Source organism: Anomaloglossus baeobatrachus, chromosome 8, assembly GCF_048569485.1.
Source record: "Anomaloglossus baeobatrachus isolate aAnoBae1 chromosome 8, aAnoBae1.hap1, whole genome shotgun sequence".
NCBI lineage: Eukaryota > Metazoa > Chordata > Amphibia > Anura > Aromobatidae > Anomaloglossus > Anomaloglossus baeobatrachus.
The window spans coordinates 208,820,196-208,838,004 of NC_134360.1; the positions used below are offsets into that span (position 1 = coordinate 208,820,196).

The 17,809-nt window shown below is 50.6% G+C and overlaps 1 protein-coding gene across 1 annotated transcript in view; it reads right to left on the reverse strand.

Moving 5' to 3' along the window:
• Positions 1–15,423, reverse strand: part of DMRTB1 (DMRT like family B with proline rich C-terminal 1) — a 50,270-nt gene extending 34,847 nt beyond the window's left edge. The window contains exon 1 of the mRNA XM_075320128.1: positions 14,905–15,423. Coding sequence (XP_075176243.1) covers positions 14,905–15,196 — 292 coding nt within the window. The 5' untranslated portion in view covers positions 15,197–15,423. The remainder of the gene's footprint in view (positions 1–14,904) is intronic.
• Between the last annotated feature and the right edge of the window lie 2,386 nt (positions 15,424–17,809).

The window sequence follows — 17,809 nt, forward strand, 5'->3', positions numbered from 1 at the left end:
AGGACACCGACGGCTCTGGTAGAATGGGCCTTCAGCCCTGCAGGAATCGGAAGCCTAAAAGAACGGTAGGCTTCAAGAATCGGTTCCTTGATCCACCGAGCCAAGGTTGACTTGAAAACCTGAAATCCCTTACTCTGGCCCGCGATAAGGACAAGAGCGCATCAGACCGGCGCAGGGGCGCCGTGCGAGAAATGTAGAGCCGGAGTGCTCTCACCAGATCTAATAAATGCAAATCCTTTTCACATTGGTGAACTGGATGCGGACCCAAAGAGGGGGAGACGATATCCTGATTGAGATGAAACGGGGATACCTTAGGGAGAAAGTCCGGACCGGACGTAGAACCACCCTATCCTGGTGAAACACCAGGAAGGGGGCTTTGCATGACAGCGCTGCTAGCTGAGACACTCTTCTGAGTGATGTGACTGCCACTAGGAAGGCCACCCTTTGCGAAAGGCGAGATAGAGAGATCCCGCATCGGCTCGAAAAGTGGCTTCTGAAGAGTCGTCAGCACCCTGTTAAGATCCGAGGGTGTTAACGGACGCTTGTAAGGTGGGACCGGAAAGCGCCGATACTTGTCCCTTGAGAGAGCCGAGAGACAAGCCCTTGTCCATTCCGGATTGAAGGAAAGAAAGAAAAGTGGGCAAGGTAAACGGCCAGGGAGTAAAACCCTGATCAGAGCACCAGGATAAGAAGATCCTCCAAGTCCTGTGATAGATCTTGGCGGACGTTGGTTTCCTGGCCTGTCTCATGGTGGCAATGACATCTGGAGATATCCCTGATGATGCTAGGAGCCAGGACTCAATGGCCACACAGTCAGGTTTAGAGCCGCAGAATTCAGAAGGAAATATGGCCCTTGAGGCAGCAAGTCTGGTCGGTCTGGGAGTGTCCACGGTTGACCCACCGTGAGGTGCCACAGATCCGGGTACCACGATCACCTCGGCCAGTCTGGAGCGACGAGGATGGCGCGGCGACAGTCTGACCTGATCTTGCGTAACACTCTGGGCAGAAGTGCCAGAGGAGGAAAAACATAAGGCAGTCGAAACTGCGACCAGTCTTGAACTAGCGCGTCTGCCGCCAGAGCTCTGTGATCCTTGGACCAAGCCATGAATGCCGGGACTTTGTTGTTGTGCCGAGACGCCATTAGATCGACGTCCGGCGTTCCCCGGCGGCAACAGATCTCTAGAAACACGTCCGGGTGAAGAGACCATTCCCCTGCGTCCATGCCCTGGCGACTGAGAAAATCTGCTTCCCAGTTTTCTACGCCCGGGATGTGAACTGCGGAGATGGTGGAGGCTGTGGCTTCCGCCCACAGCCGAATCCGCCGAACTGCTCGGAAGGCTTGACGACTGCGCGTGTGCCGCCCTGGTGGTTCATGTACGCAACCGTCGTGGCGTTGTCCGACTGAATTCGGATCTGCCTGCCCTCCAGCCACCGCTGGAACACCTTTAGGGCTAGATCCACTGCCCTTATCTCCAGAACATTGATATGAAGGGAGGACTCTGTCGGAGTCCAGGTTCCCTGAGCCGAGTGGTGGAGGAAGACCGCTCCCCACCCTGACAGACTCGCGTCCGTCGTGACCACAGCCTCAGCTGGGGGCCGGAAGGATTTTTCCTCCGCCCAGGAAGTGGAAAGAAGACACCACTGAAGAGAGGTTTTGCTGCAAGGGAAGAGAGACGTTCTTGTCTAGGGACGTCGACCTCCTGTCCCATTTGCGGTGTCCGATAGAATCGGACGCAGACGAAACTGCGCAAGGGAACTGCCTCCCTTGCTGCCACCATCTTCCTTAGAAAGTGCATGAGGCGCCTCAAGGGGTGACTGGGCCCGAAGGAGAGATTGCACCCCTGTCTGTAGTGAACGCTGACTATGCAGCGGAAGCTTCACTATCGCTGAGAGAGTATGAAACTCCATCCCGAGGCAAGTCAGTGATTGGGTCGGTGTCAGTTTTGACCTTGGAAATTTGATGATCCACCCGAACCCCTGGAGGGTCTCCAGAGCAATGGTCAGGTTGAGTTGACATGCCACCCAGGAGGGTGTCTTGACTAGAAGAATCGTCTAGGTAAGTGATCACCGAGTGGCCCTGTAGGACCGCCACCACTGCTGCCATGACCTTGGAGAAGATCCGTGGGGCTCTCGCCAGGCCGAATGGCAGTGCCACGAACTGAAGTGTTCGTCCCTGATGGCGAAACGCAGAAAGTGTTGAAGCTCGGGTGCGATCGGCACATGTAGATAAGCATCCTTGATGTCAATTGATGCTAGGAAGTCTCCTTGTGACATCGAGGCTTCAGAGTGTTCACCGCCTGAAAAAGTGCATCGGCTCGCTCGGGGGGCGGAGATGTTTTGAAGAAACTAGTCGGAGGACGAGAGCAGAGCTCTATCCTGTAACCTTGAGACAGAATGTCTCTCACCCATCGGTCTTGGACATGTGGCCACCAGGCGTCGCAAAAGCGGAAGAGCCTGCCACCGACCGAGGACGCGGTCTTGGTGAGGCCGAAGTCATGAGGAAGCCGCCTTGTGACTTAGACCGCCATGCAGAAGAGTTCCTCTAGCCCTCCTCTGACCTGTTGGACGTGGAGGAACGGAACTTTGCTGAGGACCGAAATGACCGAAACCTTTGGACTGGGGCAAGGACGATACCTTTCCCTTGGACTGTCTAGTAACTTCATCCAATTGCTCGCCAAACAAACGGTCGCCAGAAAATGGCAAACCGGTTAAGAACTTCTTGGAAGCAGAGCCTGCCTTCCATTCACGTAGCCACATGGCCCTGCAGACTGCCACCGAATTGGTGGATGCTACCGCTGTACGGCTCGCAGAGTCCAGGAACGGCGTTCATGGCGTAGAACGAAAAAACCTACGCCTGAGAAGTGAAGGACACAACCTGCGGGGCAGAGGTATGTGCAACCGCAATAATCTCAGCCAGAGAAGTTGAGATAGCTTGGAGTGCCCTCACGGCTGCGAAGGCTGGAGCAAAAGATGCGACTATGGCTTCATTGATGGATTTCATCATAAGCTTTATTTGCCTGTTAGTGGCATTCGTGAGAGATGGCATCTGCCACTAATATTACGGATCTAGCCGCCAGCCTAGAGACTGGAGAATCCACCCTGTGACACTGAGCCCAACCCTTAACAACGTCAGGGGGGAAAGGGTAACGCGTGTCAATAAGGCGCTTAGTAAGCGCTTGTCCGTAAAGTTCTGTGCTTCTGGACGGCCCCTCTGGAGTTAGAGTGATCGAAACACGCACTCCTGATGAAGTCGGGGAAGGTTCCGAGCGGGCCCGCTTAGCCTATCAGAGGCCGCGGTCCGTGACGGAGTTCTCACCGTGGGATCTGGGTGTTACTCCAGGAGCCCCTTGTTGTACCGACCCAGAGGGACCCGGGAGCGATGAACTCACAGCTCCCTGGCCCTGTGTTATCGGTCTGGACTGCAAGGCTTCCAGTATCTTAGCAGACCCTCTGTCCATAGACTGAGTCCTGGAATGTGAAAGCTACTCAGAGATTTGCTGATTCCAACATGCAAAATCTGTCCCTGTCATCTGTGCAGTGGAAACCGGCGGTACCACCTGGCCGAGGGTCCCACCAGTGCCGGAGGCTCCGGCTGAGTGAGTGCCCTCGGGGCCAAGCATTGTACACAATGAGGGTATGTGGAGCCTGCCTGTAATATAGCCGCACAAGAGGTACAGGTTGTAAAATAAGCCAGTGCCTTGGCACCCTTACTCTTTAAGAGCAGACAACAGCATGTCGTCCGCAGAGTATTCAGTGAGGGTATACAGCCAAAAGCAAATAATGCTGCCGAACAGTGAGATCATATACCATATAAATAAACATATATATATACACTGCGGCACCAAGGGGGGTCAGCACCTGAAAACTGGTGCCCCACAGTGCTCAGTGAGGGGGAAGGAGGATACCAACGTATGCTCCAGCCCTCCCTGCCGACGTCCAGTCGGCCGTCCCGTCGTTACCCCTGACTGGCAGGCCTGAGAACGGGAGTATATGGTACTAGGCCGCAAGAGCCGGGGACTAAATTTAAAAACGCGGCCGGCAAACATGGCGCGGTCGGCGCGGTAGTCCCAGTCTCACAAACCACTCAGCAACCGCTGCGGCATTTGTAACACAGATGCTGCATGCACCGTCCCTCAGGGGACACAGAGTACCTTATGATGCAGGGCTCTGTCCCTGATGATGTCCAGTCTCCTGTCCGTCAGAATCCCCCAGGGGCTGCGGATGGAGTCCGGTCCCAGTGCATGGCGACCGGTTAGGATCCCCCTCTCCCAGAGCAGTGGGAAACCTTTGCAGGTTCTGAGATCCTCCACCGGCAGAATTATAACAATGGCTGCCGGCGTTCCGAGGGGAGGAGAGAGCCGTGGGCGGAACCGCAAAAGTGCGGGAACCTGGTGGCCCATAGAGATCAGTGAGGGGGGCGGAGGACAGCGAAGTGTGCTCCAGCCCTCACTGTCGGCATCATACCGACCGTCCCGCCTTTCTCCCTGACTGGCAGGCTCAGGGGCGGGAGTTTAACACACTAGGCCGCAAAAGCCGGGGACTAAAGTATAAACCGCGGCCGACAAACAGGCACGGTCGGCGCGGTAGTCCCAGACAAAAAATCCACACCGCAGTCGCAGCTGCGTCTGAGGCCAAGGTGCTTCATGCGCCGTCCCAACGGGGACACAGAGTACCTGTAGATGCAGGGCCATGTCCCTGACGATACTCCGTCTCCTGTCCAGCAGATTCCCCCAGGGGCTGCGGAGGGAGCCCGGTCCCAGTGGCTGGATGACCGTTTAGGATCCCACTTCCCCAGAGCCCCTAAGGGATGGGGAAGGAAAACGGCATGTGGCTCCTGCCTGTGTACCCGCAATGGGTACCTCAACCTTAACAACACCGCCGACCTGAGTGGGGTGAGAAGGGAGCATGCCGGGGGCCCTGTTAGGGGCCCTCTTTTCTTCCATCCGATATAATCAGCAGCTGCTGCTGACTAAAATGTGGAGCATTGTGTGCATGTGTGCCTCCTTCAACACAAAGCATAAAAACTGATGAGCCCGTGATGCACGGGAGGGTGTATAGCAGAGGGGAGGGGTTACACTTTTTAAAGTGTAATACTTTGTGTGGCCTCCGGAGGCAGAAGCTATACACCCAATTGTCTGGGTCTCCCAATGGAGCGACAAAGAAAAAAGAATTTCTTCGGTGTGTTTATTTCTTTTCCTTTACAGATTAGTAATGGGGTGGGTCTCATAGACACCTCCCATTACTTATCTAGGGCTTAGTTGCAGCTGTGAGCTGTTATTAATCCCTTATTACCTCAATTTGCCACAGCACTAGGGCAATTGGGATCTAATGTATGTGACAATTCTGGGCGGCTAAAGGCTGCTATTTTTAGACTGGGGGGCCCAATCACCATGGGTCTTCCCAGCCTGATAATACCAGCCCCCAGCTATCGGCTTTATTATGGCTAGGTATCAAATTTGAGGGGGACCACACACTGTTTTTTAAAATATTTTGTTTAAAAAAAGCAGCATGCAGTTCCTCTTATTTTGATACAAAGCCAAGAGAAGCACATGGCTGGGGGCTGCAACGTGTAGCTGTATGCTTTATCTGTATCATAATATGGGGGGACCCTACGCCAATTTTTGTTCTTTATTTTTACACCACGATATGGGGACACACAGCGCCTGTGATTGAAAGCAGTCAGACATGCTGTCATGCAAGGTGGGGGCGCAGTCTGACTGCAACCAATCATAGACGCTGGGACTGCCGGTGGGTGGTGGAAGTAGTATGAAGGATAATGGAAGTGGTGCTACAGCTGCGCAGAGACTGGTAAGTATAATGTGCCTGCTTTCCTCTTTTTTCTTTATTTTTTTTTTTTTTAAAAAAAAGGAAAAATTAAGAAAGCTAAAAAAAAAATTACCCAAGTTCCTGAATAAGTATAGTTACCCAGAGTTCCCTGAGAACTCCAGGCTCGGGGTCAGTGCTCGGGTACTTTTGAACCAGCGCAGATTTGAACTTTTACAGTCCGGGTCCGCCCGTCACTAATTGCAAGTCATACAGGTGAGTTTGAGTCATGCGCACTACTTCAGTTTGAAGCCAGGACGCATACACCCGGCTTCATAGAGCGCATGACTCAAACTCCGGGGTCAGACACACTGAGCCGAAATCCAGCGTCTGGCGACGGAGAGGTGAGTGAGATCATCCTCTGACACTGCACATTCATTAGCATGTTAGCATACCCACAAGGGCGTACTAACATGCTAATGTGGCCGACTAGCCAGGGGAACTAATGCCCAGGGGACTACTCCCCTCGCTCATTAGCATACGGTAAAATATCTTTAGAAATACTTTTTCTAAAGATCTCTTTATCTATTCTACTAGATACAGGGATGATTAGGCAGGGATTAGCAATATGCACCCAGAACTGCTCGTAGTTCTGGGTGCATATTGCACCTGACAGGTTCCCTTTAACTTTGGTAATTACTGATTGTTTGCACCTGTAATTAGTTTTTAATGACTCTAAATTATTGCAGTTTTTAATGTATTATCTATGACTGAAAGCACACTTTGCACTTGAAATGCACAAGAGAACCAGCATGGTTTTTTTTTATAAATGTTTTGATATTAATATTTGTGCAATAAAACTTTATCCTTTTATCCTGATGCCTATCCTATACACTTTTTTCATGGTTTACTTGTGGTCACAGGTAAAAGGCACATGGACCTATTTTCTGGAGCAATAGAGGTGAGTGCTTGCGATGAGTACATGTTTTTGAGATGTATATCTATATAAATATCTATATCTACATACCGTATATTGCTCAAAAAAATAAAGGGAACACCAAAATATCACATCCTTGTTTAAAGGGAACCTGTCACCACTTTTTTGGCGTATAAGCTGCGGCCACCACCACCGGGCTCTTATATACAGGATTCTAACATGCTGTATATAAGAGCCCAGGCCGCTGTGAGAACATAACTCTGCTTTGCAGTTCAAAACGCAAATGGCAAAAACAATTGACATGTTGCTTCTTTGAAAAGAAGAGTTTTGCCCAAATTTCTGCTACAAAAGAAGGGAATTTTGTTTACTTACCGTAAATTCCTTTTCTTCTAGCTCCTATTGGGAGACCCAGACAATTGGGTGTATAGCTTCTGCCTCCGGAGGCCACACAAAGTATTACACTTAAAAGTGTAAACCCCTCCCCTCTGCCTATACACCCCCCCCCCGTGCATCACGGGCTCCTCAGTTTTGGTGCAAAAGCAGGAAGGAGGAAACTTATAAATTGGTCTAAGGTAAATTCAATCCGAAGGATGTTCGGAGAACTGAAAACCATGAACCCATAACAATTCAACATGAACAACATGTGTACACAAAAGAACAACAGCCCGAAGGGAACAGGGGCGGGTGCTGGGTCTCCCAGTAGGAGCTAGAAGAAAAGGAATTTACGGTAAGTAAACAAAATTCCCTTCTTCTTTGTCGCTCCATTGGGAGACCCAGACAATTGGGACGTCCAAAAGCAGTCCCTGGGTGGGTAAAAGAATACCTCGGTAATAGAGCCGTAAAACGGCCCCTTCCTACAGGTGGGCAACCGCCGCCTGAAGGACTCGCCTACCTAGGCTGGCATCTGCCGAAGCATAGGTATGCACCTGATAGTGTTTCGTGAAAGTGTGCAGACTCGACCAGGTAGCCGCCTGACACACCTGCTGAGCCGTAGCCTGGTGCCGCAATGCCCAGGACGCACCCACGGCTCTGGTAGAATGGGCTTTCAGCCCTGAAGGAACCGGAAGCCCAGAAGAACGGTAGGCTTCAAGAATTGGTTCCTTGATCCACCGAGCCAAGGTTGACTTGGAAGCCTGCGACCCTTTACGCTGGCCAGCGACAAGGACAAAGAGCGCATCCGAGCGGCGCAGGGGCGCCGTACGAGAAATGTAGAGTCTAAGTGCTCTCACAAGATCTAACAAGTGCAAATCCTTTTCACATTGGTGAACTGGATGAGGGCAAAAAGAAGGTAAGGAGATATCCTGATTGAGATGAAAAGGGGATACCACCTTAGGGAGAAATTCCGGAACCGGACGCAGAACCACCTTGTCCTGGTGAAACACCAGGAAGGGGGCTTTGCATGACAGTGCAGCTAGCTCAGACACTCTCCGAAGTGATGTGACTGCCACTAGGAAGACCACCTTCTGCGAAAGGCGTGAAAGAGAAATATCTCTCATTGGCTCGAAAGGTGGTTTCTGAAGAGCCGTTAGCACCCTGTTCAGATCCCAGGGTTCTAGCGGATGCTTGTAAGGAGGGACTATGTGGCAAACTCCCTGCAGGAACGTGCGGACCTGCGGAAGCCTGGCTAGACGCTTTTGAAAAAACACAGAGAGCGCCGAGACTTGTCCCTTAATAGAGCCGAGAGACAAACCCTTTTCCATTCCGGATTGAAGGAAGGACAGAAAAGTGGGCAAGGCAAATGGCCAGGGAGTAAAGCCCTGATCAGAGCACCAGGATAAGAAGATCCTCCACGTCCTGTTGTAGTTCTTGGCGGACGTTGGTTTCCTGGCCTGTCTCATAGTGGCAATGACCTCTTGAGATAACCCTGAAGACGCTAGGATCCAGGACTCAATGGCCACACAGTCAGGTTGAGGGCCGCAGAATTCAGATGGAAAAATGGCCCTTGAGACAGTAGGTCTGGACGGTCTGGTAGTGCCCACGGTTGACCCACCGTGAGATGCCACAGATCCGGGTACCACGACCTCCTCGGCCAGTCTGGGGCGATGAGGATGGCGCGGCGGCAGTCGGACCTGATCTTGCGTAATACTCTGGGCAGTAGTGCCAGAGGAGGAAATACATAAGGCAGCCGAAACTGCGACCAATCCTGAACTAATGCGTCTGCCGCCAGAGCTCTGTGATCTTGAGACCGTGCCATGAATGCCGGGACCTTGTTGTTGTGCCGGGACGCCATTAGGTCGACGTCCGGCTTCCCCCAGCGGCGACAGATCTCTTGAAACACGTCCGGGTGAAGAGACCATTCCCCTGCGTCCATGCCCTGGCGACTGAGAAAGTCTGCTTCCCAGTTTTCTACGCCCGGGATGTGAACTGCGGAGATGGTGGAGGCTGTGGCTTCCACCCACAGCAGAATCCGCCGAACTTCCTGGAAGGCTTGCCGACTGCGTGTGCCGCCTTGGTGGTTGATGTATGCCACCGCCGTGGCGTTGTCCGACTGAATTCGGATCTGCCTGCCTTCCAGCCACGGCTGGAACGCTTTTAGGGCTAGATACACTGCCCTTATCTCCAGAACATTGATCTGAAGGGAGGACTCTGGCTGAGTCCAGGTACCCTGAGCCCTGTGGTGGAGGAAGACCGCTCCCCACCCTGACAGACTCGCGTCCGTCGTGACCACAGCCCAGGATGGGGGTAGGAATGATTTCCCCTTCGACAAAGAAGTGGGAAGAAGCCACCACTGAAGGGAGGCCTTGGCTGCCCGAGAAAGGGAGACGTTCCTGTCGAGGGACGTCGACTTCCTGTCCCATTTGCGGAGAATGTCCCATTGAAGTGGACGCAGATGAAACTGCGCAAATGGAACTGCCTCCATTGCTGCCACCATCTTCCCTAGGAAGTGCATGAGGCGCCTCAAGGGGTGCGACTGGGCTCGAAGGAGAGATTGCACCCCTGTCCGTAGTGAACGCTGTTTGTCCAGCGGAAGTTTCACTATCGCTGAGAGAGTATGAAACTCCATCCCGAGATATGTCAGCGATTGGGTCGGTGTCAATTTTGACTTTGGGAAATTGATGATCCACCCGAATCTCTGGAGAGTCTCCAGAGCAATGTTCAGGCTGTGTTGGCATGCCACCCGAGAGGGGGCCTTGACAAGGAGATCGTCTAAGTAAGGGATCACCGAGTGTCCCTGAGAGTGTAGGACTGCTACCACTGTTGCCATGACCTTGGTGAAGACCCGTGGGGCCGTCGCCAGGCCGAAAGGCAGCGCCACGAACTGAAGGTGGTCGTCCCCGATGGCGAAACGCAGGAAGCGCTGATGCTCTGGTGCAATCGGCACGTGGAGATAAGCATCCCTGATGTCGATTGATGCTAGGAAGTCTCCTTGGGACATCGAGGCGATGACGGAGCGGAGAGATTCCATCCGGAACCGCCTGGTTTTCACGTGTTTGTTGAGCAGTTTGAGGTCCAGAACGGGACGGAAAGATCCGTCCTTTTTTGGCACCACAAACAAGTTGGAGTAAAAACCGTGACCCCATTGCTGAAGGGGAACAGGGATCACCACTCCTTCTGCCTTCAGAGTGCTCACCGCCTGAAGAAGAGCATCGGCTCGCTCGGGGGGCGGAGATGTTCTGAAGAAACGAGTCGGAGGACGAGAATGGAACTCTATCCTGTAACCGTGAGACAGAATGTCTCTCACCCATCGGTCTTGGACATGTGGCAACCAGGCATCGCAAAAGCGGGAGAGCCTGCCACCGACCGAGGATGCGGTTTGGGGAGGCCGAAAGTCATGAGGAGGCCGCTTTGGGAGCGGTTCCTCCGGCGGTCTTTTTAGGACGTGACTTAGACCGCCATGAATCAGAGTTCCTCTGACCCTTCTGTGGCCTGTTGGACGAGGAGAATTGAGACTTGGCTGAGGGCCGAAAGGACCGAAACCTCGATTGTACCTTCCGTTGTTGAGGTCTGTTTGGTTTGGACTGGGGTAAGGACAAGTCCTTTCCCTTGGATTGTTTAATGATTTCATCCAATTGTTCGCCAAACAGGCGGTCGCCAGAAAATGGCAAACCGGTTAAGAACTTTTTGGAAGCAGAGTCTGCCTTCCATTCACGTAGCCACATGGCCCTGCGGACTGCCACCGAATTGGCGGATGCTACCGCCGTACGGCTCGCAGAGTCCAGGACAGCATTCATGGCGTAGGACGCAAACGCCGACGCCTGAGAGGTTAAGGACACAACCTGCGGAGTAGAGGCACGTGTGACTGCATTAATCTCAGACTGACAAGCTGAGATAGCTTGGAGTGCCCATACGGCTGCGAATGCCGGAGCAAAGGACGCGCCAATAGCTTCATAGATGGATTTCATCAGGAGCTCTATCTGCCTGTCAGTGGCATCCTTGAGTGATGCACCGTCTGCCACTGCAACTATGGATCTAGCCGCCAGTCTAGAGATTGGAGGATCCACCTTGGGACACTAAGCCCAACCCTTGACTACGTCAGAGGGGAAGGGATAGCGTGTGTTATTAAGGTGCTTAGTAAAGCGCTTATCTGGAAAAGCTCGGTGTTTCTGGACTGTATCTCTGAAGTCGGAGTGATCAAGAAACGCACTCCGTGTACGTTTGGGAAACCTAAAATGGAATTTCTCCTGCTGAGAAGGAGGAGTTGGAGGAGAAAGATCCAACACCTGATTGATGGACGCTATAAGGTCGTTTACTATGGCGTCCCCTTCAGGTGTATCAAGGTTGAGAGCGGCGTCAGAATCAGAGCCCTGATCTGCCACCTCTGCTTCATCCTCCAGAGAGTCCTCATGCTGAGACCCTGAACACTGTGATGAAGTCGAGGGAAGCTCCCGGCGAGCCCGCTTAGCCGGTCTGGGACTGCGGTCCGTGTCAGAGTCCTCACCGTGGGACCTATGAGTCGCCCCAGGAGCACTTTGCTGCGCCGACCGAGGGGGGTCTGAGTGAAAAGGTTCAACAGTGCCCGGGGCCTGTATTACGGGTCTGGACTGCAAAGCTTCTAGTATCTTAGCAGACCATTTATCCATAGACTCAGAAAGTTTGTCAGCGAATACTGCAAACTCTGTCCCTGTCACCTGGACAGTGGCAGCAGGTGGTTCCACCTGGGCCGAGGGTCCCACCAGTGGCAGAGGCTCCGGCTGAGTGAGTGTCACAGGGGCCGAGCATTGCACACAATGAGGGTAGGTGGAACCTGCAGGTAGCATAGCCGCACATGAGGTACAGGTTGCAAAGTAAGCCTGTGCCTTGGCACCCTTGCTTTTTGCGGACGACATGCTGTTGTCTCCTCTTAGAGCAATCAGAGAGGGTATATAGCCAAAGCAATAGTGCGGCCGTACAGAGTAAATGTATACAATATAAGCATATAAATATACACTTCGGCACCTAGGGGGGCAAGCACCTAGTAACAGGTGCGGCTTACCGACCGCCCTCAGCGTTTGTGTAACCACCAGATTCCCTGCCTGGGCCTCCCAGAGCTGTAGGAGCTCTTCTCTGAAGTTCTCCAGCGTCAGAAGTGCTGATAGGAATGGCTGCCAGCGTTCTGAGAGGAGGAGGGAGCCGTGGGCGTGCCTTAGAAAGTGCGGGAATCTGGTGCCCCACGGTGCTCAGTGAGGGGGGAGGAGGATACTAAGTATGCTCCAGCCCTCAGCGCTGACGTCCAGTGCAGCGTCCCGCCCTTACCCCTGACTGGCAGGCCCGGGGGTGGGAATATGCGGTACTAGGCCGCAAAAGCCGGGGACTAAAGTTATAAGCGCGGCCGGCAAACAAGCGCGGTCAGCGCGGTAGTCCCGGCGCACAAACACAACCAGCAGTTGCTGCAGCGTCCATTAGACAGGCGCTCTATGCGCCGTCCCCAAGGGGACACAGAGTACCTCAGAGGAGCAGGGCCTGTCCCTGACGATACCCGGTCTCCTGTCCAGCAGATTCCCCCAGGGGCTGCGGAGGGAGCACGGTCCCAGTGCCTGGTGACCGATTAGGATCCCACTTCACCCAGAGCCCCTAAGGGATGGGGAAGGAAAACAGCATGTGGCTCCAGCCTTGTACCCGCAATGGGTACCTCGACCTTAACAGCACCGCCGACCAGAGTGGGGTGAGAAGGGAGCATGCCGGGGGCCCTGTTATGGGCCCTCTTTTCTTCCATCCGATATAGTCAGCAGCTGCTGCTGACTAAATTGTGGAGCTTGCGTGCATGTGTGCCTCCTTCAACACAAAGCATAAAAACTGAGGAGCCCGTGATGCACGGGGGGGGGTGTATAGGCAGAGGGGAGGGGTTTACACTTTTAAGTGTAATACTTTGTGTGGCCTCCGGAGGCAGAAGCTATACACCCAATTGTCTGGGTCTCCCAATGGAGCGACAAAGAAAGGCAGCATTTTGAACAGCATAGTGCGCACAAGAAACCCAAATTCCAATAGACTATACTTGAAAAGCAGAACAAATCCATTTTGGCATTAAACGCTGCAGTTGAAAAAGCAGCAAAAAAGCAGGTAAAAAGCAACGTACGGACATAGCCTAATACTCACCTAACGGTCGCGCTGTGGGCCATATGGGCGTCTCAGTTCTCCGGTGCCGGCGCAGCCTCTTTTGGCCATCTTTGTTCTCCTTCTCTAGCCGCGTTGCATGATGCGTCCAACGTCATACACACTCGCCGGCATTCAGGTCCTGAGCAGGCGCAGATCAAAGTATTGTAGTGCGCCTGCGCAGGACCGGCGAGTGTGTATGATGTAGACGCGTCATGCACACAGGCTTCAGGAAGAGGACGAAGATGGAGAACGGAGACGCCCATATGGCCAACCGTGCGACCGTTAGGTGAGTATTATAAAGTGGTTTTTATGTTCTCACATCGGCCTGGGCTCTTATATACAGCATGTTAGAATGCTGTATATAAGAGCCCGGTGGTGGTGGCCGCAACTTATACGCCAAAAAAGTGGTGACCGGTTCCCTTTAATGCTACTTTCACACATCAGTTTTTTTCCATCACGCACAATCCAGAAAAAAATGGAAAAAAAAAAAAGATCCGGAACCGGATCAGTTTTATCCTAATTGATTTGTATTAGCGCCGGATTGTGCCTGATGGCCATGCGTTGCATCTGATCCGGCGTAATTGGCTAATGCAGCAGCCGGATAGAACATCTCTTGTAACGTTTTTGTCTGACAAAAAAACGCATTGCGCCGGATCCGTCGCGATACGGCGTGATTTACAATGGAAGCCTATGGACGCCGGATACGGCGTAATGCGGTAAAAAACGGTTGCGGCCGCCGGATCCGTTTTTGCAAACTGAGCATGCTTCAATTTATTGAAAAAACGGATCCAGCAAAAAAACGGATGAAACAGATGCAAAAACAGATGCCCGGATCTGTTTTTTGACGGATCAGGTATACCGGATCCGTAAAAAAAAAAAAGGATCTGGCACATCCGTTTTTGCATATTCTGCGCCGGATCCGTTGCATCAGGCAGACGCCGGATTGTGCCTGTTGCCAAAAAACTGATGTGTGAAAGTAGCCTAGTGTTCCCTTTATTTTTTTTAGCAGTATATATGTGAGTGCTGGCAGTGTTTGCTTGTTTTTTGATATATAGCAATAGCAAAAACAAGCAAACATCACCAGCACTCACTTCTATTGCTCCAGGAAATAGGTCCATGTACCTTCAACCTATGACCACAGGTACACCATGAACAAAATGTATAGGATAGGCATCAGGATAAAAGATATATACAGTATAACTCTATAGAAATTTACTTTGGTTCCTCCATGATTGATCTGACCCTCAGAATCAGGTTTCCAGATCACACACTAAAACCTAAAAAAAAAACACAATGGAGAAATTGCATTCTTTTCACCATGTTATTGCACTTGGCTTTTATTCTCCGTTTTTCTGTACATTATTTGGTAAAATGAATGGTGTTGTCGTTTAAAAACTAAAAAATAAATTATGGCTCTTGGAGGTAAAATAAAAGCGTGAAAATAAGAATTGTGTGCAGCAGAAAGCGATTAAAGGGATATTTCCAGAGCATCTCCCATAGGGATGAATGCTTTCCTGCCACTTCCTAGTGTTTTGTGTGGATTTTATCACTGTCGTGCAGACAATATGGCCTCCTAGTAACAGATCCGTCCTCACAATGCAGCAGAACACATGAAAACTGTCATGACATCACAGCAATCATGTCGTGACGTCACCCCCCTCCCTCTGCCGTGACGTCACTAGTGTGGTTACCCGTGGACAGGCTGAGCACGGAGTTCTCGGTTCTCTCGGGGGTCCCGACCTTCTCCCGTCCGTCCTCCGGGGCTTGCTCCTCGCTCCCCGGTTTACGGAGCACTTTATGCGCCGCCAGTATCTTGTGTCTCTCGGTGATGAGGGCACATTTGGGGCAATTGCAAAGTTTCCACCCGCAATTCCCCGAGTGACCCCGCACCGGTACCAAAACGCCGTGATTTCGGCAGCGGGTACATTTTGGGGTCCGTGGGGGTCGAACTCGAGCGGCAGAATCACTAGCAATGGCCGACATGTTGTTGTTACAGCCGTGTGGTGACTGAGCGCAGCCGCCTGTGACCAACCGTCCGAGAAGGAACGGGGAGTGAGGGGGAGGGACCGACAACTTGTTACAACCGTCTGCGCGCGGCCCAATGGAAGGCGGCGCTGAGGAAAGTAACAACCGGCCTCATGTAACAGCCGCCATGACGGCAAACCACACACCTGCCCCTGACTGTGAAAACATGACACAAAGTACTGAGATCACAAACAGCCCCGCAGAAATAAAGCGCGTGATAAGCGCCTCTATCTACTGTATCTGTGAGGTAAAATGGCGCCATTACCTCACAAACACCTCCTGTTATAACGCAGGATAACTGTATCAGAACACAAGGGGCATTTACTCCTTTGTCCAGATGTTCAGTTATGGAGAATTTTCAGTCACATTTTGGGCCTCGTCTATAAAACTCAGTGTAGTAACAAGAATAATAAAAATGGCGGGGTTGCCCATAGCAACACAGGTTTAAGGATAATTTTCAGTCATTTTGGGCCTCGTCTATAAAACCTGGAGTCATAATAAAAATGGAGTGGTTGCCGATAGCAACACAGGTTTATGGATAATTTTCAGTCACATTTTGGGCCTCGTGTATAAAACCCAGTGTAGTAATAAAAAATAATAAAAATGGAGGGGTTGCCCATAGCAACACAGGTTTATGGAAAAATGTAAGTCGCATTTTAAGCCTTGTCTTTAAAACTCAATGCAGTAATAAAAATGGAGGGATTGCCCATAGTGACACAGGTTTATGGAGAATTTTCAGTCACCTTTTGAACCTTGTTTATAAAACCGGGAGTAGTAATAAAAATGGAGTGGTTTCCCATAGCAACACAAGTTTATGGCAAAATTCCAGTCACATTTTGGATTTCAGCAATAAAACCCAGTGCAGTAACAAAAATAATCATAAAAAAATGGTGTGGTTGCCCATAGCAACACAGGTTTATTGCGCATTTTCAGTCACAGATTGGGCCTCGTCTATAAAATTCAACGCAGTAATAAAAATTGAGGGGTTGCCCATAGCAACACAGGTTTATGGAGAATTTTCAGTCACATTTTTTGACTCGTCTATAAAACCTGGTGTAGTAATAAAAATGGAGGGGTTGTCCATAGTGACACATGTTTATGGAGAATTTTCAGTCACATTTTGGGCCTCGTCTTTAAAATTCAGTGCAGTAGTAAAAATGGAGGTTTTGCCCATAGCAACACAGGTTTATGGAAAAATTTCAGTCACACTTGGGGCCTTGTCTATAAAACTCGGTGCAGTAATAAAAATGGAAGTGTTACCCATAGCAACGCAGGTTTATGGTGTATTTCCAGTCACATTTTGGGCCTCGTCTTTAAAATTCAGTGCAGTAATAAAAATGGAGGGGTTGCCCATAGCGATACAGGTTTATGGAAAAAATTCAGTCACATTTTGGGCCTTGTCTATAAAACTCAGTGTAGTAATAAAAATAATAAAAATGGAGGAGTTGCACATAGCACCACAGGTTTATGGATAATTTTCAGTCACATAGTGGGCCTCGACTATAAAACGCAGTGTAGTAATGAAAATGGAGTTGTTTCCCATAGCAACGCAGGTTTATGGTGCATTTTGAGTTGCATTTTGGGCCTCATCTATAAAACCCGGAATAGTAATGAAAATAATCATAAAAATGGTGTGGTTGCCCATAGCAACGCAGGTTTATAGTGCATTTTGAGTCGCATTTTGGGCCTCGTCTGTAAAACCCGGTGTAGTAATGAAAATCATCATAAAAATGGTGTGGTTGCCCATAGCAACGCAGGTTTATAGTGCATTTTTAGTCGCATTTTGGGCCTCGTCTGTAAAACCCGGTGTACTAATGAAAATAATCATAAAAATGGTGTGGTTGCCCATATCAACACAGGTTTATGGCACATTTTCAGTCACATTGTGGGCCTCGTCTATAAAACCCGGTGTAGTAATGAAAATAATCATAAAAATGGTGTGGTTGCCCATAGCAACACAGGTTTATGGCGCATTTTCAGTCACAGTTTGGGCCTCGTCTATAAAATTCTGTGCACTAATAAAAATGGTGTGGTTGCCCATAGCAACACAGGTTTATGGACAATTTTCTGTCACATTTTGGGCTTCGTGTATAAAACAGCATGCAGTAACAAAATCGAGGAGTTGCCCATAGCTATGCAAGTAAGGAAAGGAATGGAGTGGTTGCCAAGGGGCAGGGTTGCCAACCGTCCAGAAATTCCAAAATCTTTATTACAGATAAAAAAATTCCCTGTTCTGCCGATCGGTGCCGGTCCCAGTGGTCGGACCCCCAACGATCAGGAAATAATTTGTTTGTGTCAAACAACCCCTTTAAAGATCAGTGATAGTTGGGGCCCTGTTGGAAATTTTGCATTGGGGACCACAAGCTTTAAATTATGCCAGTGGTGGATGCCGGGGCAACTGGTCTATTTTTTTTTGTGCTTGTGTTACATTTCAGCTGTTTGCACTCTATATTTGGTTTGTTTTTATTGTATGCATACAAACACTGTTTGAAAAGCCTATATTCCAATTGTATTTTTTTTCCTTTATTTTTCCCCCCCTTTCTTACAAGAGCCATCATATTTATATATTTT